A 27673-nucleotide genomic window follows, 5' to 3' on the forward strand; every position below is an offset into this window, starting at 1 on the left:
GAGCTACCTCGAGCTACATCGCACGTTTTTAACGACGTCAATGCAGTCTGACGTGCATGCAAGATCAGGCGGTTGCTACCATCGTGTTGCCACCTTGGCTCTATAAGTACCTTAAGGTATTCATGGCTGCTGGACACGAGTGTGGCAAAATATTCTTAAAACCGCTTGATTGTTATCATCTGCTCTCGCGCTCAGGAACACATTTCTATTTCCTTAGTATTGCTTTGGCAGCACAATTGTGGGGGGATAACCCTCCATATCTATTGTCGGCCTAGTCTGCTCGAGCGGTCACAAGAAATGGGTAGAAGCTCTGACTGAACAACGGTTTAAACTATAGATAGTAGGGAAGTTCTATTACTTGCGCTATCTGTCATTGCACTTATTGCCCAAGACTGTTCCTGACTCAAACATCGTTGTAACACAGCATGTACCTAACCCCTGGACTTCTGAACTTTGTCGTCAGTTGTCGGATCCACTTTGCTTTCCTTTAGCGAAATGGATATTCATTTTCGTTGACAATTTTCAGTCGTAGAAGTTCGGGCCTACAATGTCAAATTCACACGCCTAATTATTGTTGGCAGTTAATAGAATCAACGTTAAAACTTAACTATTAACTTGAATGAGTACTATCATGATCAGTGAACTCACCACGGTCCCGTCCTCGTTGAATGAACCACCTGCATGCCTTGCATTTGAACGATATTTTCTCATCATCAGGTATGTACCGTGACTCTGGTCTGAACCAAGTGATGATCACATCTCCCTAGCCATTATCTGTGACGCACTAAATCAGGAGTAGAATCACGAGATCGCCCTCTGAAACCAAATGTCAGTTTGCTGAGCGGGCAAGGTGTCAGGCCTATCAGGACGGAGTCCGCCATCGCATGAAAAGTATTATCCTGTTTAGGATAATAGACTTCGGAAGTTATGGCCAGTTTTAGACGCTGCCGCCCGACACAATCGTATCAGCAGGTGCCCTCGCGACCTGAACAACCCAATGGACCAAGCTGAGAAAGACACGAAGCCCAAATTAGAGTTCCTGGCTCTTGCTGAGGAACTTCGCTCTTACATTCTGAGCTTCCTTCCTTGGCAAGATATTGTTCGTTGTACATTTGTGAGTGTCGATATTGAACCTCCTAAATTGATCTTAGTTGCTTGCTGGCAGGTATGCAAGGCCCTTCGCCAGACATGCATAATATCTTCCGAGCTCCAGTACATCATAGAACTCGGTGGCCAACGATTATTACCAGTCCCCATCGCGGATCTCCGCAACCACACTTCTGTTTCTCAGCGCTTACAACTCTTAAGGAACAAAGCCCACGCATGGTTCCAGTTTAACCTCCACGCTTGCTCTTTCCAAACATTATCTATACAAGAACAATTTTATGAAGTGAGGACATCTCTCGCTGACGGGCATTTCTGTTTATGGCACGAAAGTGAAGACTCGGAACACTGGGCCAAGATCATTCCAATACTTCCAAAGCCCTCACAGTCAACAGTCGAGCGATATTGGTCTCCAGCATCACTGTGTTCGGTTCCCAATGCATATATCGTCGATGTACATATGGACCCAACACAAAACCTGATCGCGATCGCGTACGCTGTCAGTCATGATATGACACAGGAGGGGAGATTCTACGTTGACCTTAGAGTCCTGGATGGAGATGGTATTCATCCCCAAGCTGCTGGGGAGACTGCTGCTTCTATCGGTGCTTATCGCACAAGACCGCCATGAGTTGTTCACAGTGACAGGAGCATCTGACGCTCAAGGGTTTGGGGAGGCATCTCGCCCTCCAGTGCTCCCCAGGGTTCGATGATCCACTCAGAACATCTCGGGTCATCTGGTGGTTGCAACTTTGGGACTGGCAACATTCGACAACGTCCAATGTGAGCTGGCATCGTCAGACCATCCTAGTCAAAAGACTTGAAAGCTGACAATTAATTTACGTAGAGCAACCTCAGTGATACAATGTCACACTTCCAATTCTCAATCGATTTTTTATTTGTTGGAAATAATAGGTTGCTGATGGTCAGCGATGTCTTGAAGCTTTATTCAATCGAGGATATGTCCCAGGAACCACAGTTGCTGGCATGTTACTCGTTGCCCTTTACAGTGATGGGTGAACACTCCTTACTGCCCATCGATGACATTGCGCATGGCTCACCGTTGCAGATGCAAGCCCAACAAACAATGTGGACTTCAGACATTGAACATCGACTGTTATGCTATGTCACGTCTCGTCTACGCTTCGTCTTCGTCATTTCCACCAGTATCTTCTTCGATCTCGACTCGGAGCGCGTTGGTGAAAAGGCAGTCACAATACCATGGCAAAGCTGGGGCCCTGCGAATACCCGTGTGTTTCCAGACTCCTGGAAAGTTTTAGTCAGCGGGAATCGAATTATACAGGTATTCCCTGCAGACGTTAGGTCCCGGTATAGATTGCATATGATGGATTTCAGTCCGTTGGCTGTTGAGCGCCGGCAGGGTCTAGGACGAGTGGTGACAGAGCCATCCGCAACAGAAGTCCATGAGTCGGGGAAGACGTTAATAACATCTCTGCATTATGTCGAGGTTGTGTCCGACAGAGTCTTCGATGCTGTCGAGTTAATCGGGATGTGGCTCGATAGGGACAGAATTTATTTAGCCAAGATGATGGATCCGCCGGACGACGACGTAGGTTCCTCCCACATGTCTGCCGTATTGATACTAATTTCATTCAGCCCGGGGATCTAAGAATAGACCAGCTTGAAGTCATCGAGATGTCAACCGTTGAATATTGACCTCTCATGATTGTGGTATAGGCATTTTATGCTGTATATAAATAATACTATTCGCAGGTTGTTGGTAGGAGCTAAGTACACATCGTATACAAAATGTTTAGAGTAACTCAGAAGCTGATTGCAGGAATCAGCATGAAATGTAAGTTTTCTGGTCTGGACTTAGCAATCCCATCTCCCTCGCCTTGATCTGTAATGCAAGGAATTGGGAGTAGAACCGTGCAGAAAAGAGATCGCCCTCTGCAAACCAAAGTCCATCGTCTGAAACAGAACGTCAACATCACCAAGTAGCGCAATCTAATCAGCAGAATACTGACGTCCAGTTGGCCTCCAGATACCTGCGAGTTCATTGTTACTATCCCATCCTCGAATGTCATGGACGGCATCAGCAACCTGAGGCCCAAAAATCCTCTCGGTGACTTCTTTGATTGTAGTTTTCGAGTACCTGTAAATGATGTGTTAGAGGCACGCAATCAGACGGATAGATATCTGAAATATTGACCCAGTGGCGAAGATGACAAGGTCGGCCGCCACTCGCGAACCATCGTCGAAGACCAACCCGGAAGGGGAGAAGTGGGAAATCTCATGGCCGGACTTGACGGTAATCTGGTTGCTAGTAAGCAACATGTGTGGGGTAGAACTCAACAAATGTTATAATACCTTGCCAGACGTGATAAGCTTTGCACAACCCCGGTCGATGTAAAAGCCACCTGGATTTTCGGTGAGAAAGATAGAATGATAGATAATAAACAAACTCACCTCGTCGAACGGAGAGACGGTGCAAGAAGTTGTCCTCAGGGCCGGGAAGGAGATATCCATGCCGAGACAAGTTCTCCCTGAGGTCCCTAAGGGAAAAGGTGAGACGAAGAAATCATTTTTAAATCTTGTCAACGAACTGGTCGATATGGGCATGTGCCTCCATGACGTCGTACTGGGAATTTTGTAGAGTTGACAAGGGAAGAGCGACATAAAAGCGGTCGGCAATCTCTGTCTGAGGAATGTCCTGCCCGACATATCCTACGAGCCAAGTCAATAGAGATCTCCATAGAAATTGAACTGAAATTACCGGTAAGCAGACGGTTGATCGTCTGGCGACTCACAACGGCAGTCGGGGAACGCTGGACAAGCACTGTCTGAGACCCATGATTCGCCATGTCCTGAGCGATATCGTGCGCAGAGCATCCTGCACCGACAACGACAACTTTCCGCGCGCCGACACACGAGGAGAACTTGTACTCGCTTGAATGGATAATAGAACCGAAAAAAGAGCTCTGCACGCAGAGAGTCAGTGGTGTCGATAGAGAACTAAGTCCTGCTTACATACTTTTTCTGGAATCGAAGGCACAAACGGGAGTGCACCTCCCGTTGTACCAATGCCTGTTGCGCCAATCAGGTGCCGGGCTGTGACCGTAATAGAGGATTTCCCTGGAAGAGAGATAGATAATGTCCAGGTACTTGACGAAGCGTCGTATGAAGTAGAAGAGATGCGCGCCAAGGTCAACACGTGAAGACCAAGAGTCTTTTGGTAATTTTCAAGATAGTCAGCAACGTCTCTACAGGGGATATATTTTCCGCATCCCTCTGGGAATTTGACAAAGGGAAGATGATCTGCTGGCACATCAGCATAGGACAAAATTGGCAGTTCTTCGGCCGCACGTACTGTACGCTTTGGGAGTATTCGTCTCCAGTGATTCGTATCGAGAACGCCAACTATTACCAATTACGCCAGATCTCTCCAAGACGAGTGTAGAGATGCCGAGATTCTCCAAACGGGCGGCCACGGCTAAGCCGCACTGACCTGCACCCACCACGACTGCTGTGTACTCCATTATGGTTTTCCACTCAGCAGGACGGTCGTGACAGAGAGGCATATCCATACTAAAGCGATCGACCACGCCAGACAACCGATCCATCATGGTTACAAAGGACCAAGCCTTCCATGAAGAGTCTTCGCTTTGAGTCAGAGTGAAGACGCCAGTGCACTGCGCCATGACCGTATGGAATTGAATAATTCCCTGGATGAACATTTTTGTAGGACCCATACGCCGATGACGAACACCTGGCAGGAGTCGGAACTGACTTGGCTGCGCACGGGCAACGGGAACTGAGAAAAAATGCTGGATTTTTGGAAGTGCGTGCAAGGTGCAAAAATCAGGAGTGAATGCCAACAGATCACGCCAATAGCTATCGTTTGTAAACGAGCGCTCGAGAGTAAAACTGGGGTTGGAAAGGTCAGAAATCAATACAGCAAGCCACGCGGAGGAGATAGCATCTGATATATTGAACAATAAGTAACCTTGGACTGATTTTGAGAGGCAAGCTTACCTGCAGACAACGGAACAGCGAAGGTGTCTACGTCAGGCATATCTGCTGAATGATCAACTCGAAGGGATGATTATGAGGAGCTTCATCTCCATCGACAGAGTCTTTATAGATTTTGTGAAGCATAGTACTTCTCAGTGTATTGCGACTGAAAATGTGGATTTGCGCCAAAAGTGGAGGTGCGAGAGCCGGATCATCTCCTAGAAACACAGGTCGTAATTATTACGCCGCATCCTATTGAAAGACAAGCAGCAGTTGAAATTTAAAGTTGCGAGCGATGGATCTAAGCAACCGAAGCTCAGGGGTCAAGCAATGGTAAAGTCAAACAGGGTCGGACAAACAAGGCTGCGAATGATGGTAACATTGAAATGAATGATGTGACCATGTGACACTGCACTGTGGTCCTGGGGACGAATCTGTCAGGTTGTCCGAGTCGACCCCCACCACAAGCTACCCTGTGAATTTGCCGACACATTGGAGCAGCGCCGTATTTTTGGCCAACATTACTGTAGAAGAGCATGATCATGAATATTTAGCACCACACGACAGACATAGACAATATATGGCAGACCGATGATCATGATGGTGAGGTCAATGCCACACACTAAGGCTATTGGCTGCACCGAGCTGGTTAGCCTAGAACACTAGTTCCAAACTTGATTAATTGATTGAGTGCAAAAACGAACCACTTGCCTCTATAAAATTATGAAATTTGAAGTGAGCACGATACAGCATTAATCATACTCAAACTCTGTTTATCAGTGACGTTTGTCCCACAAGCAACATAGTTTGAACCTGAGGCCCGAGGAGTTTGTGAGGACTCATTGATCATCCCCAGTAAGAACCGGCCATCACCCATATCGACGTAACAATATTGGTGAGCTACGAATAATAAGATTTCTGTGGATGGCCATAGAGAATGGGACTCGTCCTAGCTACCGTGACGCTGATTCGATGGAGGTAGCACATAAGAGGTTTCAGTGGAAGATGCTGGCTCAGCAGTCACGACAAGTCACTCGTGACGTGTAAGCGGTCACATGAAATCTGAGCTCGCCCCTGGCAGTCAAAGGGCATTCGCATCCATATGCATTGCGACAACAAGTGAAGAACCGAATGATATGCCTGCTGCCCACTTGCTTCCTCTCCAGCTGTAGGCCCAATCTTCTCTTACACAATACAAGGGTCAAATTAAATTACCCAGCCTTAAGCGCTTAAGTCTTCAGGTTCGGAATCAACCGACTTCCATCAGCCCCATTCGTCCTCGCCCGTAATCTGACTTTGTCTAGACTCGTAGACTCTGATGCTCTGGCGCCAAATCGTTAATTTCGGGCATCCCACGAAGTTTAAAATTTTCCCGCTGGGTGTTGGGATCAATACTCGGAGTCTCTTTCGAGGTCATCGGGCTTCGCCGCGGCTGCCATCGTGATGGATTCATCCGCGATAACCCCCTCAACCCATCCACTTAGAACGGCTGCCTGACTTCACCACAAGTACATCTTTTGGGCAAGGCGCTTGTCAAATCTTTCGTACGTTCAATCAATTACGGAGTTTGAACTGAGAGCTATTCGCAGCTGTATACAACTTGAAATTTTTTGTATTGAGTTGTCCACTGCAATAAAAATCCCGAGATATCTACCCTAGATCTTGGAACTTTCTGAGTCGTTATACTACCATTGAATCCCAAAGATCTCAGCAAACAATGCGACACAGACTGTGGTACATATACACCATTGACAACCCTACGAGTCACGACAGTACACTAGCTCACGCCATGCCCTAATGATCCGCCACCACGGCTTCCAAGTCGTAAGCAAAATTTTAGAGTTAGAGAACATGAAGGGCCCATTCTGTGGTATAACCGCCATTCTGAACCTAAAACCAATTTAAATGGGATCGGCTGTCATGGTGTTCACTAGCTGGCTGCAAATGACCGATTGAGTCCTCTTCGGATTCTTGTCTTTTAGTTGTTGTTTTCGGTATCAGCCGTAGTGCTAAATGGATCTTTCCGTCCATGGGTCATTATGCATGATGTTGCGATTGTCGGGAAGGGTAGGAAAGGTTCACTGGCCGCATAAGTAGAAGGAACCAATAAGCCTGCGTGAAGCGTGACATCTTGCGGTATTACTTGCTTAATGCAACCTGTTTGACTCTGTTCTCTACCAGATATCAAATCTGTACTATAGGGCTTGTTCAACAGTAAGATTCGTGTATTCAGCGTTAGTGATCAAAGCTGGCTTACTAGTAAATTGTTGAAGTTTAGTTCGTTCTTTGAACGTATTACTTGGCAAGTTTGCATTGGAACATGTACACGTATTAGACGTGATTTAAGTCATTTGACACACCGCTTTCAGCGGGGTTTGTTGAACTCCTTGGTAGTACCTAGTACGGTACGCGGAATTGTAGTCCAGTGCTCGCGACGCGAGGAACACCAATACGTAACCGCTGTGGTGAATCTAACGTTGAATCGAATCAGAAATGTGAACTCGTGACATGAAGCTTTGGTATGCTCACATCACCGCGGGCGTCGCAGTCAGAGGCTTCAGAATTTCGAAGATACTGTGTGTGAATGAAATGAAAACAAATAGATGTGTCAAGATTTGCGCGAGCGGCCCTAGTGCACAGAGTCCATGACACTGGTTGTATGGCCCCTGCAAGAACTTCCGATGAAGTTTTCTTTATGATCAATCTCATTGCGGCAGCTAGTACCTGTTCACTGTGAAACTCATGAGATATCAATTGTAAAGTAGCGAAATTCAGGTCTTGTCATAGTGCGACTTGTCCATTGATCGCATGTTTGATGAGATACTGACCGCACAACCGAGTTGATGCCAGTGCACTCTGTTATGGGGGCCCGCCGAACTCCATGGAATTGTGATATTCAACTGTACCTCGGAAGTCAATTAAGATCTCCGATTGTCAATCCGGTTTGTGAGTTGTTACGCACATCAGATCGGACACAATCGCAGATTTCCTAGACCAATCCCAAAACATGTTTTAGTCTAATTCATGCACGAGATCATTGCCGTCATTCACTGGCCCTGCCAGTGGGGAAGGCTCGCCGTCGCACCATCTTCGTTGATACCACCTTCAGGGTCATGTATTAGCTACCTCACTCTATGACTGATCGGTGGAGGAGATAATAGCATCTACCGCGATGTAAAATTCATGCGAACGTCCCATATCAATTATCTATTAGCAGAATTCTTGTTCTATCGCCCAACGGACTGCCTCTGCGACATCCTCTGCTTGGTGAGTGGGCTGATGACTTGGAGGTCCACGATGGGGATCATATACACCTGTGTGAACTAGAATTGATTTCCATCCTGCAGCGTTGGCACCTGCTATATCGGATTCTGGGTTATCTGCGGTGACAATAAAATTGAGGGTTACATGGAGGAATAAATGAGAAATACGTACCGCCCACCATGTACCTGTGTAGCACGTTGTACGGTCGTCAGCTGACTGCGAGGGCGAACGTGGCACCAGATTACTATACGAACAGTGATGGTTTGGGTACACCCTCTAAGCGATGCTTGAGCATCATTTCGGCAAAATTGTACGTGGCCTCAGTTGGTTTGCCAAGTTGGATGTAGGGATATGTGGACCCTGTCAATGACTGCAAAAATGGCGCATCAGGTTGTTCTCTATGGGATTTAGCGGTGAATGACAAACTCGCCTGGAAAACGGCCTGGAATGCAACTCTAAATGCCCCTTGGCCCATACGAGGAGCCTTGAAATCCGATTGCCATATTAAATCAGGATTGCAAAATACTAAGTCAACAGGCTTTCGTGTATGATTGGTTTCATGAGATCCCCCAATGATACCCTGAATCACATCGCACATAACTTGGGTATCGAGAGCCCAATTTCTAGGATCATGGAAGACAAAGATTGCGCCAAATTGGATATTCGAGAAGTCGACAGGCTGTATGGTCGTGTTTGTGTCAGCCGTTCTCTTGAACAAGTGAAAATCTTACCCTGACGGACGCTCTTTCTTCTTCTGTGAGGCTGTGGAAAGGCCATATCCTAGGAAGATGAAATGAAAATCGGGTCAAACCTCATAGGGAAGCAAATTACTTACGATGGGTTCCAAGCAAGAATATCGAGAGTAGTATAGACTTTCTGGAAGCCGTATCTACAGTCGATTGAAATTCCATCAATAGGATTTAGAAGCAAGCTACAAGAGTCATGTACCCTTCCGCAACCTTCCGAAGGGTATCCCCCTTGCCTCCAAGGACCAAGACTGGCACGTTAACGTAGTTGTGTACAATAGACTTCAGAACGGTGTGAGCCTGTATAAATTGGTCAGGACGAATCTGTCCAACCTTGTCAGTAAATTGGAGGATTCAGGACAGCTTTGATATAGCACCTGTACGCCAAGCTGCGAGCTCAACTTGCGACACCGCTCCTCTTCGCTCGCACCACCGCCGTTGGTGAGCTGGCCGGCGACAATTGAATGCTTACATCACAAAAGGTCATAGTAATCATTTACCAGAATAAAAGGTATTTTGCTTTGAGTCAGTTAGTTGTATGACAAACAGCAGTAAAACACAAGTACAGGCCGAGTTTATTGTTGCCATCAAGGATCGATAATGCCTCTTTGGCAGCGGGCAGGGGATTCGTTCCACCACGAAGGAGAACACCATCCTGGGAAGAGTACAAGATACAGTAAGCCGTTGAACGGTCTCATGACATTGTGCCCAAACCATACGATGTCGAATGCGAACGCCAGCCGCGAGTGAGGCTTGGCCGTGCCATTATTTCCTAACCCTGTTTAAGAACGCGTGAACCATTATACCGAATTTTCAATTGACGATTGTGGTAGCCAGCGACTACTGCCAGCTCACCATTCATATAACGTGCAATCTGCTTGACCGTCACCCTGTTGCCATATTTTGAACCAATGTGTCGAGGAATCAACATGCCTGTGGCCTGGAAAACGTTGTAGGCAGCAGGAGCAAGTAGTGGCCAAATTTTAGAGTAACTATTCTTTCCAGGTCGTGAGCACAACTTGCACAAGCCTGTCCAAGCGTGGCACTGATTTTAAAAAGCGAAGTACTGATCGGCGGCTAATGGAGCTCACGTGACTGGGATACTAGAGGGTAACGTGTACAAGCCAGATAAAAGTTACTACATAGACGAAGGTTAACGCGTAACGACTAACCGGGAAACAAGCGGACGTGTTTTATATTATCGCAGCCCCATGCTTCCCTCACCAGTCTTATCCAACCGACGAGGAGCCTCCCAACACCTTCGCACATCCTCCTTGTCCAACTTTAGACGAACTCTGAGCCTCCTACGTGCACGATCAAGATTCACGAACCTAAGCTTCACCATTCTCGCAGGATGCTTCTGTGTTTCATTTTTATACAACCTCGCTTTCATATTCTCCCCTTTTTCGCCTACACTCGTAGCATACACACCTCCTCAAAGTATCCTCTCGACCATAGCTCGTAATGCAAGCCTAGAAAACCTTTCTCATCTTGTCATCGTTCCAGGTCACGCAATTTGGACTGGTACGCAGCCCGATCAGGCGTTAGATGCGGACCGGTGGACGTTAGAGGAATATCAGAGGGGAGGAGGTAGTTACAGGATTTCTGCGTTCGTAGAACACATCAGACGAGGGTATGTCTTCTCATCAAGTCACGAAACCACAAAGCTGATAGATTTCAGAGTAGAAATAACACTCAAAGATGATTCATCCCTACTCATTTTCAGCGGGTACGTACTCGACCCAGGAAACAAGTTCGTCTCACTAACCCTCCCTTCCAGTGGTCAAACTAGACTGCAGTCGACTACGACAGAAGCAGAATCTTACATGCGTTTGGCAACAAGTCTAGGGCTGTTCTACTCTGACTCAGAACAAACATCACACGAGCCACATTTCCCTCGTGCGACAACAGAGACCTACGCTCTTGATTCATACCAAAACTTCTTATTTTCGCTGGCTCGTTTTCACGAAATAACAGGACGGTATCCCTCAAAAATCACGATCGTTGGCTACGAAATGAAGCGCCGTCGTTTCGAAGAGCTTCACCGCACAGCCCTTCGATTCCCCGCTCATCATTTCGAATACATCGGAATCGACCCTTCCGCTAACGAGGAGTCTGCTCGTCTCGGCGAAGTAAGCGTCCTTGTCCTCTTCAGCGATTTTACACTGTGTTCAATTGGAATATAGGTTAAGAACGGATACGCTCCGTATAAGCTTGACTTGTATGGGTGCCATGATTTTTTGCTCGCTAAGCGGCGGGCGCGGAATCCCTTTTTACGATTCCATTCCTATCATGCATCGGCACCCGAATTGAGGGGTTTGTTAGAGTGGTGTCCTGATGATCCGAGTTTGGTGTATAATGGGCCATTACCTTGGGACGTTTATGAATGAGATGTCATTCTACAATTTTGAAGCTCGAGACACTGGGTCTATTTTGCGAGGATTGCTAATTAACTCGCGCGCGAAATTTTTGTTGGAGTCCATCACCATTAAGCGAATGCAGTTTACACTCAGGGGACGTCGTCCCTGCAATGCTGGACAACAATGATACTTCGATCCCTATTGAAATATTCGTTTCAAGCGGCTACGAGCTCAAGAACTTCAGTGATCAAAATGTGACTGCATCGCTTCTGCGGACTCAACCGCTCCTGGAGGATGGTAGGTGCTTTAAATTTCTCTGAACTGGAAACAGCTGCATGGATCAGCCCACGACAATTTTCAGCTAAGCTTGCAGGCTTCTCTCCTTGTCACGAGATACAACGATCACGATCAAACATCCAAGCTCATCAATTCATCACGCCCATAAAATCATACCCAATAAAATTACAAACAGGTATCAAAAAATGCAGATGTTACAATGTTAATGAAACACAATTAAGTTATCGCAAGCACCATACAGCAACAACAACAACAACAACAATAAAAACAATGACGACGACGACGGATAATACACATCAAAAATGCAAGAAAACCAAAACACGCAGAGAATACAACACAGCGTCTAATAAGTAAGCTCTGGCCATGAACGGAGGCCTGCCAGGCATATGCATAAGGAACGACGGGGCACCAAGTCCAAATCCAGCACAGAATACAGGCAACAAGGACACACCTACTTCCCCTGAAACCCCCTAACAATTGTTCGTATTCCCCCAAATCTCTGCTTCGCAGGCGACGAACCCGTCGTTATTGAAGCTGGCTGCCACCCCTCCAACGTCGAGAACCCCATCCGAGATAACTTATTCACGCTCCGTGTTGCTGGCGTTGATGATATTTCACGTGGTCCTGACGATGTACTCCGTGCTGCCGGCGATGCGTTGCGTGCTGCCGTTGGATTACGTTTAGATGGTGATAAGTTACGCGTCTTTGATGCGTCGTGCGTCGTTGCTGCGTTCCGCGTCGTGGGTAAGCGTCCAGCGTGAGTAGGAGCTGTCGAGATGCGTGAGAGCGGTATACCCAAGCCCACACCCAAACCAATACCCAAACCCGTCAGTTCTGCATCTTCATCTGCATATGTATCACATGAGTCAGGCGTACGCGACTGCTGTGGCGTGTACGTGAATGTCTCGAATGATTTCTGCGTGTGTGGGCTGGGGAGCGGCAGGGTATGTTGGAGGGGCAGGTGTCGTGATGCGACGGGAGGACTGCGTGTACGCCGAGTGTCAGAAGTTCGCGAGATGCCGGCAAAGGGTGAATCTGACATTGTCCGCCTGAAATCAATAGAAGCCGTTCGTCTGATTTCATCCGGTGCCATCAATTTACTGTGTTGCAGCGACGTGTCCTCACTGGATGCGCCTATATCATGTGTCAACACGTGAAAAAGAAAGAAGGAAATACAACGAACCACTCCTACTGCTACTCCTCGAAATATTCAACTCCACAGCCCGGGGTCTAGAGCTCGATAACAAGGAACTCTCACCCACACTCAAACTGTTCCGGATATGTGTCGTCCCCGCATCAACAACCATCACCCCCCTTCCAGCAGCATCCTCTTCCTCTTTCATCCTCCTCTCGATAGCCAGACTCTCCCCGAACATTGCCAACCTCAAGCTCAAAGGCGTTCGTCCAGTCCCTTCATCCCTCCTTGTATTCTCTTCCAAATCAACAGCCATATCAAGCACAGACTGCTGCGCCCGCTGAACGAGCGCTTCTACCTCTGCTCGTGAGGATATTGAGGGGATGTCATAACCTGAAGGCGTTCTGCGAACACGTGGGGATATAGGGAGTGCATCTATGCCCACGTGTATGTTGGTGTCTGTGTCCATGGAACGAGACACGATTAGGGGACTGGCGCCAGAGAAGTGGGGCGTTGGAGGCCATGGTGAGTCGCTTGCGCTAGATTGCGTGAATGTACTCGCAGTACCTGTTGTGCGCGAGCTGCTTACGGAGTCTCCACGCATGCGACTTTCAGAAGACAAGACACTATCGTCAGGAGGAGGTGGCACGTTGATGCTGAATGGGAACTGAGCGGGTACTGCTACTGTGCAGTCGGTGGTGAGCATGATATTCGGCGTGGATGCCGAGTGAACGATGGGTACGCCGTATTCTTCTTCATCTTCGAGGTCTTCGAGGTCGATGGCGTTGATAAGGATGGGAGGAGGGGACTGGGGGATTCGTGGAGATTCTTCGATTGTGTCTGGTATACGATCAGTATCCGGGGCACCTGCTGAGGAGCCCATGTTGAGGGTGCGCAAGCGGCTATCATGTAAAACGCTCCCACGTGAAGGTGGACTGCGCGCGCGGGCGGTGAAAGAGCTGGAGGAAGAGTTTTCAAAGCGAATGATACGGGACGAGGAGGGTTGCTGGGAGCCATGGCCTGAAATTGACCGTGTGTGCATGCGCAATATGCCCGGTCTCACAGGGGCTGTTAGCTCAGGCGATATTTCTTCGCCAAGTGTGGACGATGAACTGGTAGAACGATGCCATGGATTTGGATCGGGGGAAGCGCGCGTGGAATTAGTTTCTAGCCTACGGCGGTGGATGTCATGTGTGGGTGTCTCCTGCGGAGATGACGAAAGTTGTGTGGGGAAGAGGCGTGGGGAAGATATTATTGCCGCAGGTGATGCAGTCCCAGGGACAGGAACGGGCGATGAAGAAGAAGGGGAACTGATCGGGGGTTCTGAGACGGAGGTAACGCTTGACGAAGAAGCGTCTACATTTGATTTCTTGAACAGGCTGAGGAGTGACAACTTTGAGTTTAGTTTGCGGGGAATGGTAGCCTCGGCGCCTGTGCCTGCCGATCTCGGGCGACGTGATGCTTTTGGTGGTGAAGGGCGCTGGGGTTGTTCGTCGTAAATATGAGGGAGAGATGGGCGGCGACCAGATGAAGGCGAGCCTTGAGGTTGTAAGATGTCTTGTTCAGAGGAACCTGAGCGCACAATGTGTGGTTTTTGATCGATATCAGGGGTGGCACTTGCAGGCTTGAGTGCGGTGAGAGCGTGGTCAATAGAGCGTTTGAAATGGAGCTTCTTCCTGAAGGAAGACTCCACGTGCTCGATACAAGGATGGTGTCGTTCCCTAGAAGAATGACTGTCGCTATCAGGTGTATTTTCACCGCGTGCACGTGCAAGCATCTCGCTTGCGAGGATATCAGCGCACTCAATCCACCCGTTCTGACGGGCAATGATTTCAGGGGTGATACCGTGCTTATCTGGACGATTAGGATGGGCACCATGCATAAGAAGGGTGCGAACGACGCTTGCATGACCATTTGCAGCAGCGAAGTGAAGTGGGGTTGCACCAGAAGTACCAACTATAGGAGCGGCGGCAGAGTCACGGCTGCGATCAGAGTATCTGCGGGGAAGTCTGTGGAAAGTATTCATATATATGTGATCGGAATCATGGATGAATGACAAGGAATTACCTCGATGCATTGACGTCTGCTCCGTATTTGATGAGAAGATCGACTACGAGATCATTACCACCTGCACAAGCAGCGTGTAAAGGTAGAACGCCGTCTAAGACAGAGTTTACTGGTTGACCATGATTGAGAGCAAATTGAACTAGTCCGATGTCGCCTGATGCAGCAGCTGAATGAAGTCCCAGATGTGGGACTATTCTGTTGTCAGAAAAGCCATAAAATAAAAGTGAATAACTAAATGACATACATTCAGTAGCAACGTTAAACTTTGCCTCTGCTCTGTGGTTTCTGGAAGGGGCGAGCATGATACTATGCCTAGGCGATTACACGATTGAAGATAAAGGTACCATAGGATGAAATGGCTGTACTATTATACACTGGTGCGGTGTCGCTGGTGATGATGATGATCCTTGACAAAGGCAGGTCAAGTCAGCGCGGCGCAGGTCCGGCATCATTCAATTACCCAGCTTACAAAGCATCTAATAGTACGCAGCCAACCGCAAATATTCTCTCAGCCTGGGGCAACGGCCAGCCTGGCCTTGAATCAATACACAGCAATAATATGTGATACAGCCTATCTGCCGCATGATGCCACATCATCAGATGAAGTTCGTTGTTGTTTTTTCATCAAACGTAATGATGTTCATTCGGAGCTCTAACAATATTTCAAAAGTACTTGCCCGGGGGATCAACGAGGCTGCACGACTCGACACCCCAAGGTACGGAAACCCGCGCTACGATAACGCTTGCAGGGCCACTCAGCTACAGGAATTTACGACGGTAGCAAAGACGCCCATCGTCTTAAATTTACGCTATTTTGATTACGCCATGGACTTATGTGAGTTTGGAAACCCTTTGTACACGAGTCAGTAACGAATTCGACACTAGTAGTTAAGAGGTGCTAAGCAGAAGAATAGCTTTTCGAGACAGCGGGCGGCCGTGCGGCGTACACGTTGCTGCTTGTTTTTGTGCCACCTTCTTTCTCTGTTGCTTAGCTACATCGGTCCTTTGTCTGCCCCTGCCGGCTTGGTCTCAACTCCAACATCTGTCACCGAAACGAGTACCGTCAGGCATTGCCCGGAGTTATAGACCGCACAAAACTGGCAACCGAACACGTTGGTTCAACTTCGATGACTCCGTTATTGTATTTTCGGGTAACCCCCACAGCATCATGTGGTCCCTCAGATGAATGGAGGCGCTTTTATGCTCACCCGGATGCCGGTATTCATCCTACACACTTGTACCTCCATACCACTCTCACGGAACACTTGCGACACCGACACTGGTGTGTGGGGCTTTCCCAGTCCGCGACCTCTTGGGTATCGGAGATTCACTAGATGCGTGCACAACCCATATCTTTATTTAGACTCGCCCCTTGCAGTCCGAATGTGTTTTCGCCGAAACCTAACCTACATCATCTGGATACATGTTTCAGTTACAAATGTGATGGCTACGTAGCACTGATTACAAATGAGATACATTTGAGATCTTCATGAGTCGTTAATGAAAAAGCTCTGATGATGCAACAAGTCTCCATATACCTCGAAAAATATTTTCCAGAGGTATTTCTGCACGTCTTCTGCAGGAATGATCGCATTCCGCCCGGCCATATTACAAACACTTTCATCTGATCTGCTTCCACGAAGTAAGCCGAACATAGCATCTGATCAAGGAGATGCAACGGGCATCACCGATGCCAATGACGGCAGAACGACAATCAATGCGCCCGACGTCAGATGGCATCAGCGTTGGCATCGGCACGAACCCAAGCACGGGGCTTGAATAGACCAAAAAGCGTCATCTCAACAGGCTTTCCCTCCCACCTTCCACCTGGAGCATATCTGGTGTATCAAGCGCCCTGTGCCCAGCCTTCAAGTCAGGTACCCCGTATGCGTTATTCCTTGAATTTGCAAACTCGTCGAGAACGATATTTTTGAATCGGCATATAATAGCAAGCATGGAAAAGATGAATTTTCGTCAGATCGGTATGTCTCTTGTCGTTATTGTCTGTAACGTTAAGAATCGAAGTGGTCATCTCCAGGATCTCGGAGATTCGTTATTGTTTCAAGAAGAAGGCAAGTCCTTTTTCGACGAACGCAATTTTCCATCATAGATTGCTGTACGGCGCGCTCAGTTGCCTGTATTTGGCTGACTTAAAGCATATCGTAAACTTGAATTAGAATATTCGAAACGAGCAAGTATTACATACCACCGATCAAACCAGCCATCATTCATAAATAGACATACCGAGCCTTCCATTAGCACAGTACACGAGCCTAAATTAGGACCACATACCGCCTGCAATGGGCACTCGATCTCGCTAAACTCATTCACCATGCAGATACTGGCCCTAAAAAGACAGATTAAGATGCATTATCACGTACAGACAAAACGCACCGGAATTTTCCCGTTTGTTGAAGGTAACCTTGCGTAGGTGGTAACGACGCGATAAGGTCTAATAGGCTACAATCTCCTCGTTCTGAGCGATCTTCGTCAGGTCTAATCTAAGGCCGAAGATAAAAAATTGCCAACCACCCTCAGCAACTTCGTCGGTTGAACGCAAAAATATAATGTAGGTCAATGTAAATCTCCCAGCCTAATGATAGCTCACCAAAATTACGAATCAGTGCTGTTGCTTTCGAGACAGGATCAGGAGTTTCTTCCATCGGATAATGAGATAAAACGGACTTACCATTGACCCGTGCCCTTTGAAAGAATATCACTAGTAACAACCCAGACGTTGTCTCGAGTCTCACCCGAAAACATCAGCCCAAGCTGTTTACGCACGATGTCTGTGAACCTAAATATAGTCCCATCCTGATGTATTTAACACCCTCGTCAGATTGATCGAACTAGTGCAGTTCGGAGCCCATCTCGACGGAACAGGATAAGATCTACCAGCGGCTTCGCAGTACCGCATATAGGAGCTGTTAGCCTATGGTCGAGGGCTCACCAAGACCCAGTGGCCCAGCGCCTGCCTAAGAAGAGGAATTCAATTGAGATGCAAACAATCATCATAGACAAGTCACTTATGACTATCTCAGGTAGATGAATAAAATTCATATATAGCGCTCGTAGGAGCATGTGTTAGTTCGAATTTCAGGGGAATAGAATGGGCATCGATCATTATCATGTGGGGGTCAAGCTGAAAATATGTGTCATTCGATTGCGAATCGATATCAGCATACTGATAGAAATGGCTCAGTACACTTCCTGCGGATGATTATGATTTCTCAAAACACTCACCAATGTCGTTCAACTATCATATTGATATATCAGTACCCTTACGAAACTGGCTTACACTTCCCATATTTAACACAACGCTGACCAACGTGACAAAGATGATTGACTTTCCATCGGATGATGTGTCAAAGCGCTCGCCAGAACCTCATGACGTGAACTGGATGACTGGATGGCTTTGATGACCGCTGAGTGTCATAAGAATTATTTTGGGTTCTAAGAAAGATACACGTGTACACGGTGTACTTGCCAAGACTGGCCAAAATTTCGCGAACGCCCTCGGATTGGCCGTGACTCAACTCCAGTCTGAGTCCATTGACTCCATTCCGTCCGTCCAGAATTAAAGTGCACTTAGCAGAGCTACAAGCAACAACTGGACCTCTACAGCGTGCGTGACTCGCGAATCGCGAGGAAAGACGATCATCAACTTAAACTTGAAGTATCTTAGCATCTAAGAGAAAGATAGTGACACAAATTATGTGATGTACAAGGCTCCTACCTGAATATTGATACGAGCTGCGACCTCTCCGGGGATGACCGACCTGCTGCCATGTTGATGTATCCCATTATTGTATGGTAGAATCGCCTTCATCCTGGGGCGTGTACCGTCGGGCGTCCACTGTGTGAGTGAGAAGGTGTATGATCCGTTTTGGAGAGAGAACACGTTCCCTCGTGCCTGGATTATAAATGATATTCTAGAATGTTGTGATGCGGCAGAAAGTTCACAACAAGGCGAATATCGAAAATTCAGACCACCGTACTTGGTTCTCTTTGCCTCTGCCTGACTCTGCCACGTTTTGGTACACCAAAGGTTCACCAAGTCATCCCATGAACCAGTGGCCAGCACTGAGAAATATCCGACGAGTCGATACCAAAGCTGGAGTGGCCTGAGTTGATGGGTTGGGTGAGGAATTCACCGTGCCAGACGATGTGCTCTCCATTTCCATCACCGCCTGCTGATACCTGACTATCTCGTGATACCACCAATGCCAACACCCAATTGCTCAATTTGCTATGATCCTCTATCTTCTTCAATGCAACACCTTGTTCTTCGAGTCCCAAAGACGAAGTGTGTAGCCGTTCGAGGCTGTAACCATTCGGGTAACACTGCGACTACATTTATACCCTCTTGATGATCTTTAAGAACTTGAAGGAGTCTGACACTGGACATGAGCTGTGACGTTTTCCTGGAAGTTGATAGGCACGGTCGAGGAGGAATTGTGGGTGTCTTTCTCTAAGCTGCGGATGTGTGTATTGGGCGCTTTGATGCTACTTCACCCAAACTCCACCACGCTAACCTACCTCATTTCCATAGACGTGTCATGACTACCTTGCTCAATAGCAGTGCTGTACTGCATACATGCGTCTGACTCCAATATCCAGAGCTTCCAGAATGTATCCATTTGCATTAGATTGCGATACTGCAGTTTCAATACTTCCAGGCCCTCGAACACTGTTTATCCCAGATGGCCCTGTGAACATTGTTCTTTCTTGGATCTAGCAGCCACTCCAGCAATCACCATGTAACTTATTTGAATACAGGCATACAGATAACCTCTTCACCCCATCGACTCCCAAGATCTGTGTGTACTGGATGTATCTCTCTTCTCAAAATCGTGACTAATTCTGCAATGACAGGGTTTCTGCCTTCATACTATCCTGTTGATCGCAATCACCTTTCTCAAAGGTATCTATAACCCTGCTTCCAGTGGCATGCTCGTGTCTCATATCAGTTTTTAGCTTCGCCCATTCCAGGTTCAACTGGTTTTAGTTTTCTTGTTTGTCATTTGAACGGCCATCACTCCGCGTGTTTGTGAACACTATCTATCATGGGATGCATACTGCCTGTAATTGAACCACTGAGAGAACAAGTATCACCCACTGTTTGTACTCGACCGGTGCTGTGTGAGCGTGATCGATTTTGCGAATTGACTTGTGACTAGTTCATGATTTAGTCAATACGCTGTACTATCATCACCAATAATTGATACACGAGGACGAAATGATGGATAAAAGTTCTACGTCCTCGTATGCGGGGTGGCACCCGATTTCCGTTGCACCACGTGTAGTTCAACGTTCGATATTTGTTGTGTTGCTTTCATTTTCGATTACAAAGGTGCTACAATTTGAATGAGGTGCGCAGGAATGAGCTTACAGGTACTTGATAAAGAACGAAAATGCAGGCTACTACGCATCCAAAAATATTTTTGAAAAGTACTTCTTCACGCCTTCTGCACCATGTACGATCGCCCCAATCACACCATCCGGCCGTATCACAAACACCTTCGTCTGGCCAGCTTCCACAAGGTAAGCCGAATAAGCATGGCCCTCCTGATCAACAAGAGTGAGGTCAGCAAGGGACACAACAGTAGCACCTGTTGTTGATGAAGGCAGAACGACTGCTGATCGCACAATGCCTGTGTCGTATGCCTCCAGCGCACCCAAGGTCAGGGTAGCATCTGCATGACTCGGCGCGAACACAAGCACAGTGTGATACCAAGGTCTGTAGAGACTAAAAAGCGTTTTTACATCGGATTCTCCACCTCCCACCTGGAGCATATTTGGCGCATCAGGTGCCCTGTCCCCAGCTTCCAGGTTCCCTTGGTCAAGCGCCCCGTACGCATTGATAGGCTTGCCTGGAATTGCAAACTCGTCGAGAACGATGTCGCTGAATCGGTAATTGATACCAAGCATGAAAAGGATTGGGCTTCGTGCGGCAATCACGCTGCCTGTCTTCAATGTCTGGTTGAGAATCGTGGTGGTCATCTCAAGCATTTCGGAGATAACGGGCAGGCGCTCTGCATTATACGTCTCAAGGAGAGACTTGTCGGCGAGTCCTTTTTCGACGAGCGCAAGCTTCCAAGCTAGATTGAACTGGTGTACGGTCAGTAGTGTCATACACACTGCATTAACAAAGGCTTACAGCATCTTGTATACTTGAATTGAGTCCCTGTTCATAGACAGATGAGTAGGTATCGGCATTTGATCAAAGCGCGCACACACCTGACCACCGGTTGGACTGTGGACACTGAAAATATGTCAGAATCAGTTTGGCAAAGAAGCGCTCAAAGATGGACATACTGAGCAGCATCTAGATAGACTTCCATCATCACAGGTACATCATTCAGAAAGTGGAACTACATACCACCCGCGACAAAAACTCGACCCTTGCTGAACTTGTTAACCATGCGGATGTTGGCCCTAAAACAAACAAAGGAACATCGAAGACACATCGATGTGACCAAATAAGACGCACCTGAAATCGCTCACCCAGACAAGCTTTTTGAACGTGACCTCAGTTGGTATCGCTGATGCGATAATCTTGAAGATCAGCTCCTCGCTCTGAGCAATCTTTGTCATGTCTAGATCATTGTTGATCACGACAAATTGCCAGCCATCCTCGCCAATTTCGTCTGTTGGACGTAATGAGGTGCTGCCCAGCGTCAATATACATCCCAAAGCCTCGAGAGCAGAAACTGGACATACCCTCGATTAAAATTTCCAAATCGGTGCCAATACTTTTAAGAAGGTATCAGGAGCACTCCTTCATGAAGTTAGTAGAAATCGGACGCACCGCTCTGTCAAGACCAACGCTATGTAGACGAATATCTCCCATGATCAGCTGGACATCGTCTCTTGTCTCGCCCAAGAATGTGAGCCCGAGCTGTTTGCGCACGATACCTGTGAACTATAGCTCAGATTCATCCTACTGCATTTGAATCTGATCGCGTTTCACCTTTAGCACCATCAGCGCCGATCAACCACTTAGCATCGAAAGTTTCCAATATGCCGTTCTTTGCTAACACAGCCGTAACACCTTTGTCGGACTGCTCGAACGAACGCAACTCGGTGCCCATCTCGACAGTGCACGAGAATTTCTCTAGGTGGCGTCGCAGAATCACATCTAAGAGTTGTTGACCCATCAGCTTTGGAATGTGCTGCAATACAAACATAATTAGTTGAGAAACAACGGTTTTGCATAGATGGTACGTACGAATGGTATCGCAGGGGTAGGTTCCACACGCGGACTCATCGAAGATTCCTTCGGAGATTCCAACGTCCCATGCTCGTAGGAACGGATTATAGGGAAGGGTTTTGCCAGCTCGTTGACTTCAAGGACATTCAGGAAGTTAAAGAGTTCGAAGGAGCGTGGCTATATGGTGCATTGAATGAGACTAAAGATCGTCAGAGAAGCGGTATCATGACAAACCCAAATTCCGGGACCACGCTGTCCGATTCGAGGGTTGGGATCTTTGTCAATGATGCGAACTGGTATGTCGTTCTGTAGAAGCGTTAACGCTGCTACCAGACCTGCTGGCCCAGCGCCTACCTACGGAAGAGGAATTAAGCTGAGGCGCAACCACTCTTCGTACACACTGGCACTTCACTTACGACTAGCACGGGAGAACGAGTAGAATTCATGTGTAGAAAGTTCAAAGACTTTAGATCTGAATGATGGATATTCACATCTTATAACATAGGGGACAGCCTATGAAGACGGTGCAGGCAACCATATTAGATGCCCTTCAGCTGTGTATCCTATATTAATATCAGTGTGCCGCAGCTGATAAAGAGGAACTGCGACGTCGCATGACATGTCGAATAATTTGTCAAAACGCTCATCAGTGACTCCTGCAGATGATATGGTGTTGACTTGGAGCGTCAGATAGTATTGATGTCTGTTCTGATTATAGTAGGATAAACTTACGTAGGTGGGCCTCACGGTGCGAAGTCAGCTGCAGGAACGAAAACACACATACCTTTTGAATTTCGATTCCTTAGACTTGGCTAGATTGGTTGCTACCAGCAACTGCAGACGCTCTCGATGTCCTAATTCTGAACGTTGCAATGTGATAGGAAACTGGCGACTGCCGCAAGGGAGTAACCATGCCTTTACCAACAGCTACAAACTATGGAAAGCTGGACGCGCGCGCTTATTATTAAGCGTCACACATCCATAACGGGCAATAGGACTCCATGTACCGCCATTCAAGAATACTAGAATATATACACGAAATATATACAATGAGAAACATCACCATTCATCTACCATTTCATCATCACTTTCGCAATCTGAGAACTCCCAAACCACCAAGCCAGCATGATCAAGACCGACCAAATTTTCATCAGCCCCAAGTGGGATGTCAGGCTCATCATTAGACGAAAGGATATCTAGCTGATGAAGGTGCTCAGTATCTAACAAATATCTAAATTAGTGTTTGCACTGTCAGAATCAGAGACGACGAACCAAGGCCAAGGCCTCCACCCACACCACCCATGTAATAGGCACCATTGGCCTCCTCATGAGAAGGTAAGTCTTCATAGTTTTCTAAAAGTGCAATGGAATCTTCGTCTTCACTGCCCAACAGCTGAATTTGGTTTGGTAATGCATCGGCCACCCAGAGGGCATCTAGTAAGAGCTGATATATGTCCCAGGCTGATTGCTGTGTGACAGCTGGGCAGCTGAGATCGTCGTAACAATGTTGGATGCATTTTCCGAAAGCCTCTGGAACCAGGTCAAATACAGAATGAGAAGACTTGATGTAAAGGCTTCGGACATGATCTAGGGCCTCATGTTCGATTTTAATCTATGATAGTGCTGGTATTAGATTATTATTGACAATAAACATAACACTTACCTTGAAATCCAAGGCGCCAAAGTCTTCAGCTGAATGGTAGATGAGGTTGGGTACTCCATGAGGAAGAATCTAGAAGGACATCAGTGCAAAAAATACTTCTAAAAGCGACACATACTTTATTGCGGTCACGCCGCTTGGCAGTATTGTTAACACGGTCCTGGTATGCATTCAGCTCCTGCTGAAGCCATGGTATAAAAACCCAACAGAAAACCATCCTGCAAATGAATGTTATACCTAACACTTAAAGAGGAGGAAAATGACGCACACTTGAAGGGTATTATTTGAATCGTACCAACCAGAATTGACCCCATAATCTAGAAGACTCGAAACCAGGTGTGAAGCGGCGGTGCAGTTGAGACCATGCCATCTCTGGCATGACATTCTTCTTTATTCGCATCCAACGATGTTGGAGCGTACCATGTAAGGCTGTGTCGTACCACTGTCGCAGCATAGTATGGGCATTTGCAATGCCATAATTTTCGGACCCTGGGTCACTCTGAGTAACCATCAGCATATCTAAATTTTGTATCAATCTATGTTTATCCTTCAAAGGATGAAACACTTACGTCCAAGAGCCTCGATCGTGTCGAGGTAGTAACTCAGAATAAGCTGTGGATTCCGGTTAGAATGCCAGACCTGGATCCACATTATTCGACCTGAGAAAGGCTCGATGCCAGTGTGCAAACCGAGACCAAACTGAAGCCACTTATTGTGCTGATCGACTGCAAATAAATCATTCACACCTGCTGCCCAGAAGTGTCTCCTTTGAAGGCAACAGGCCTTCCTCTGATGAACCAGTTCCGGTTCATATAAAGCAAAGTACTCTGTCATGACCCTCCTAGTAGGATATGAAACTTGTGGGTCAGCAATCAGTAGTTACAATGTATAGATAAACATATCACCTGGCAACACTCATTTCCCTTTCATGATATAGCAAGCTTACTATTTCGCGTGCTCCAGCATTTGGGTATGTGGCGTGTAAGTCAATCATAGCATTGCGAATGGTTTCGACCGTGTGACCTTGTTGATGGGTTCATTGAAGACCCATGGTCTTTCGAACTTTGAGAAGTGTTGTAAGGCTAGTGTATTATCATTAGACCTAAATAACTAGATTTAAATAGAAACATTACCCAATACCATAGTGAGTTGTGTCAATGTGCTTTTGTAATTCCTGGATGATCTGCCGAGCCTTCCAAAGGTGAAGGATATGAGGTGTGATGTCATCCAGTGGTGCTGCTCAGAGTTGAGAATGTTATTAGTGGGACTTGAAAGGTACATATGTGTGGGTTTGTTTTGGTTGGGCATCGGCAGCTGGTAGCTAGGCTTGTGTTGTCACACTTTATATATTAGTTGGGACTTGCTTGACTTACCTCCTTCAGTAGTACCATGCTGCAGTCACATGGGAATTCATGGAATTCATGCCCGAATTCATGCCCAGAGTTTGCCACTCATGCCCCACTCATGCCTCCGAGTCGGCCATTTTCCCAAGTTGAGTTCAGCTACTACCTACCAAGTGTTCTGTAGGTTTGTGTTACAAGAACATCTAGACGCTTGGGCCCCTACCATTTTTCTCCTAATACTCCTCGTATCAGCCCTCGCGTCATACCCTTACCCCGACCTCACCCTTGTTATCCTCGTCATCCTCGCATTCCCTTTCGCCCTCTACCTGTCGCTTCAGCAGAGCCAATACATCTGGCCGGATCCTTTCGCTGACGAAGCATACCCATGCTCCGTTTCACCACCTGACTGATCCTGTGGACAGTCCCCCTGCCTTTACCGTCTGGACGGTAGCCTATGATATGATGCACGACGCATCCCCTTTGCCCTATTTCCTTTATTGATCTCTGACTCGTTGCGCAGTCGCACATGCGACTTATACTTAGTTCCGCAGTTGCACGATCATGCCCCTGCGCGTTTCACTTCTTATTCCGATCTATGACTCACTTTCTTATCTGCACGTTCAGAGCTCGCCCGTGTCTGGCCTCGAACGTGCCTTCCTGTTATGGTCTTACCCTTTACCGATTGCCTCTCCCGGTAGTACGAGTTATCATCCACTAATACGTTTCCTGTCCTCTATATAAACTCGCTACCATGTACTATATTCCTTAACTTGAATCTACTTGGTTCTTGACCTCCTACTCTTAACTGAGTGATCCTTTCTGCCTCGCCAGCAGTCTATATTCTATCTTCTTATCTGCTCATCGCGGATAAGCCTATAGTCTCGACCTTTACTCATCGACTTCGTCGACGAGCAAAGCCCCTGTTAACTAGTCGGACTTCTGTCCTTCTAATTAACGACGATCCTTACGATTAACCTTCGGGTGTCGTAAGCCTAGGCCGATATAGCTTATCGTCTCGCACCCGCGTGACATAAGCTACCCGATTTGGACATAGGCGTTAAATCATACTTGCCGAAGACACGCCAAGTACGACCCCTAACCTTGGGCTAGCCCAAGGACGTCCACAGACCGTTGACGACACAAGCTCTGTTTGAGCGTCGCCAACAGATACCATCCAAGTCGTAACAAAAGATTCAAGTTACCTTCTAGCCCTCGACACCTATCGAGGACAGAAACAGATACAAGACGACCACTCCCTGGACACGCAAGTTCTCTTGGGAGTGCGACCCGAATCAGGAAGATCCTGATGAAGAAGAGGTAGACGGACAGTTTAGCTCTCCCACCTCACCGACAGAGCAGTACCACTCAGACGAGGGACTGAACGACGAAGAAGATCTAGGAAACACTCCGACTTCTGAAGAGGACTTTCCAGACGAAGTACCTCCCCGAAACACTAGCGCCAATCCGAAGACAAGAATGTCTAACCCATCCTCCTCCACCGCCGTCGTAGTTCGTGCCCCTGAACTCAAAGCAGGGTCACCAACAGACTACGATGGGAACACCGACGACGCACAACGATGGCTCTACAGCTTAAAGACGTACTTCCTCATCAACCCCACCGTCTATTGCAGCGAGCAGATCATGGTGTCCGTCAGCCCTGTCATTAATGACAAAGAACAGCGCTAAAGCATGGGCTGATAACTTCTATCGCGAAGCTTTCAGCACCAACCCTCCGAAATTCGGAACGTTCGCAGAATTCGAGAAAGGATTCAACCTTGCATTTCAACCCGTTGATAAGCAGGTGAATGCCCTCACCGAAATCGCCGAACTCAGAATGGGAAACAACGTTACGGACTACATCTCGAAGTTCAAAACGTTGGCTACCATCGCCAATATCAAGGAAGGCGTGACACTCTCACACTTCTTTGAGAAAGGCCTGAACCCAAGCCTTCGCGAAGCAATCTACAGGAAGGAGACACTTCCTGACACTATCGAAAAGTGGTACACTTCTGCGGTACAGCTCGACGCTAACTACCGCAGGAGCAAGGCCGTCTCTGCCAACTCCCGCAACCAACACACCCGATACGCCCCTCGCGGTTCCAAGTACTACCCCAAGCCTAATGTCTCATCGTCCAGAGACCCTAACGCTATGGACGTAGACCGCACCCTCTCTCAGGCAGAGAAAGACGAATGCTACAAGAAGGGCCTTTGCTTCTCATGCAAAGAGCATGGCCACAGAGCCAACGATCCCAGATTCCACCCGAAGATACGACGTGGAGAGAAGAAAGATACCAAAGGAAAGACTCCGGTAACGACTGGTAGAGACCAGCGTGACTGACGAAACCTCCGAAGACGACATGGAAACCAACAGGCTCCAAGGAGAAGAGGATTTTTAGAACGGAGGACCGCAAAAGCAACGTGCGTCCCCTCCTTAGATATCCTGTGTACTCATACTGTAGGAAAAGAAAATGAATTCCGTGTCCCGGTGACACTTTTCTCTTCCACA

General features: G+C 47.4%; 8 protein-coding genes across 8 annotated transcripts; 3 read left to right on the forward strand and 5 right to left on the reverse strand.

Annotated features, from left to right (window-relative positions):
- The first annotated feature begins 568 nt into the window (after positions 1-568).
- EDB93DRAFT_1185446 (uncharacterized protein) lies at positions 569-2805 on the forward strand. Its single transcript, XM_041450790.1, has 6 exons — positions 569-717; positions 768-1114; positions 1166-1651; positions 1753-1887; positions 1952-2674; positions 2722-2805. The coding sequence occupies exons 2-6, from the start codon at positions 998-1000 to the stop codon at positions 2779-2781; spliced, it is 1521 nt and encodes a 506-aa protein (XP_041301239.1). The 5' UTR covers positions 569-717; positions 768-997; the 3' UTR covers positions 2782-2805.
- Positions 2705-5252, reverse strand: EDB93DRAFT_180467 (putative dimethylaniline monooxygenase (N-oxide-forming)). Its single transcript, XM_041455598.1, has 10 exons — positions 5104-5252; positions 4439-5050; positions 4103-4386; positions 3845-4049; positions 3675-3795; positions 3538-3623; positions 3439-3488; positions 3281-3384; positions 3096-3223; positions 2705-3039 (listed from the first exon to the last, which is right to left on the reverse strand). The coding sequence occupies exons 1-10, from the start codon at positions 5141-5143 to the stop codon at positions 2909-2911; spliced, it is 1761 nt and encodes a 586-aa protein (XP_041301240.1). The 5' UTR covers positions 5144-5252; the 3' UTR covers positions 2705-2908.
- A 3040-nt stretch (positions 5253-8292) lies between these two features.
- Positions 8293-10134, reverse strand: EDB93DRAFT_1235061 (HAD-like domain-containing protein; the record flags this gene model as incomplete). Its single annotated transcript, XM_041451345.1, has 9 exons — positions 9948-10134; positions 9812-9870; positions 9640-9747; positions 9470-9538; positions 9295-9416; positions 9182-9235; positions 9078-9126; positions 8620-9025; positions 8293-8531 (listed from the first exon to the last, which is right to left on the reverse strand). Exons 1-9 carry the CDS (start codon positions 10021-10023, stop codon positions 8293-8295), a joined length of 1182 nt encoding a protein of 393 aa, XP_041301241.1. The 5' UTR covers positions 10024-10134.
- A 75-nt stretch (positions 10135-10209) lies between these two features.
- EDB93DRAFT_1185484 (uncharacterized protein) lies at positions 10210-11648 on the forward strand. The gene is made up of 4 exons (XM_041450791.1): positions 10210-10725; positions 10774-10821; positions 10873-11224; positions 11279-11648. Exons 1-4 carry the CDS (start codon positions 10304-10306, stop codon positions 11480-11482), a joined length of 1026 nt encoding a protein of 341 aa, XP_041301242.1. The 5' UTR covers positions 10210-10303; the 3' UTR covers positions 11483-11648.
- Positions 11649-11854: 206 nt separating this feature from the next.
- EDB93DRAFT_1185485 (uncharacterized protein) lies at positions 11855-15365 on the reverse strand. Its single transcript, XM_041450792.1, has 4 exons — positions 15196-15365; positions 14952-15141; positions 12933-14893; positions 11855-12883 (listed from the first exon to the last, which is right to left on the reverse strand). Exons 1-4 carry the CDS (start codon positions 15251-15253, stop codon positions 12201-12203), a joined length of 2892 nt encoding a protein of 963 aa, XP_041301243.1. The 5' UTR covers positions 15254-15365; the 3' UTR covers positions 11855-12200.
- EDB93DRAFT_181057 (uncharacterized protein) lies at positions 15196-15828 on the forward strand. The gene is made up of 3 exons (XM_041455601.1): positions 15196-15367; positions 15435-15556; positions 15622-15828. The coding sequence occupies exons 1-3, from the start codon at positions 15307-15309 to the stop codon at positions 15730-15732; spliced, it is 294 nt and encodes a 97-aa protein (XP_041301244.1). The 5' UTR covers positions 15196-15306; the 3' UTR covers positions 15733-15828.
- Positions 15829-20156: 4328 nt separating this feature from the next.
- EDB93DRAFT_1235068 (FAD binding domain-containing protein) lies at positions 20157-23071 on the reverse strand. Its single transcript, XM_041451346.1, has 12 exons — positions 22581-23071; positions 22399-22518; positions 22183-22341; positions 21925-22126; positions 21763-21869; positions 21666-21706; positions 21445-21621; positions 21334-21389; positions 21270-21279; positions 21192-21216; positions 21112-21138; positions 20157-21062 (listed from the first exon to the last, which is right to left on the reverse strand). Exons 1-12 carry the CDS (start codon positions 22608-22610, stop codon positions 20376-20378), a joined length of 1641 nt encoding a protein of 546 aa, XP_041301245.1. The 5' UTR covers positions 22611-23071; the 3' UTR covers positions 20157-20375.
- A 324-nt stretch (positions 23072-23395) lies between these two features.
- On the reverse strand, positions 23396-25132 carry EDB93DRAFT_1268858 (uncharacterized protein; the record flags this gene model as incomplete). Its single annotated transcript, XM_041454292.1, has 10 exons — positions 23396-23776; positions 23828-23896; positions 23943-24042; positions 24093-24149; positions 24187-24343; positions 24394-24665; positions 24730-24847; positions 24872-24906; positions 24958-25060; positions 25093-25132. The coding sequence occupies 10 exons, from the start codon at positions 25130-25132 to the stop codon at positions 23396-23398; spliced, it is 1332 nt and encodes a 443-aa protein (XP_041301246.1).
- Between the last annotated feature and the right edge of the window lie 2541 nt (positions 25133-27673).

The sequence above is a fragment of the Suillus bovinus genome (assembly GCF_016758785.1).
Source record: "Suillus bovinus strain UH-Sbo-P2 chromosome Unknown EDB93scaffold_138, whole genome shotgun sequence".
Lineage (NCBI taxonomy): Eukaryota > Fungi > Basidiomycota > Agaricomycetes > Boletales > Suillaceae > Suillus > Suillus bovinus.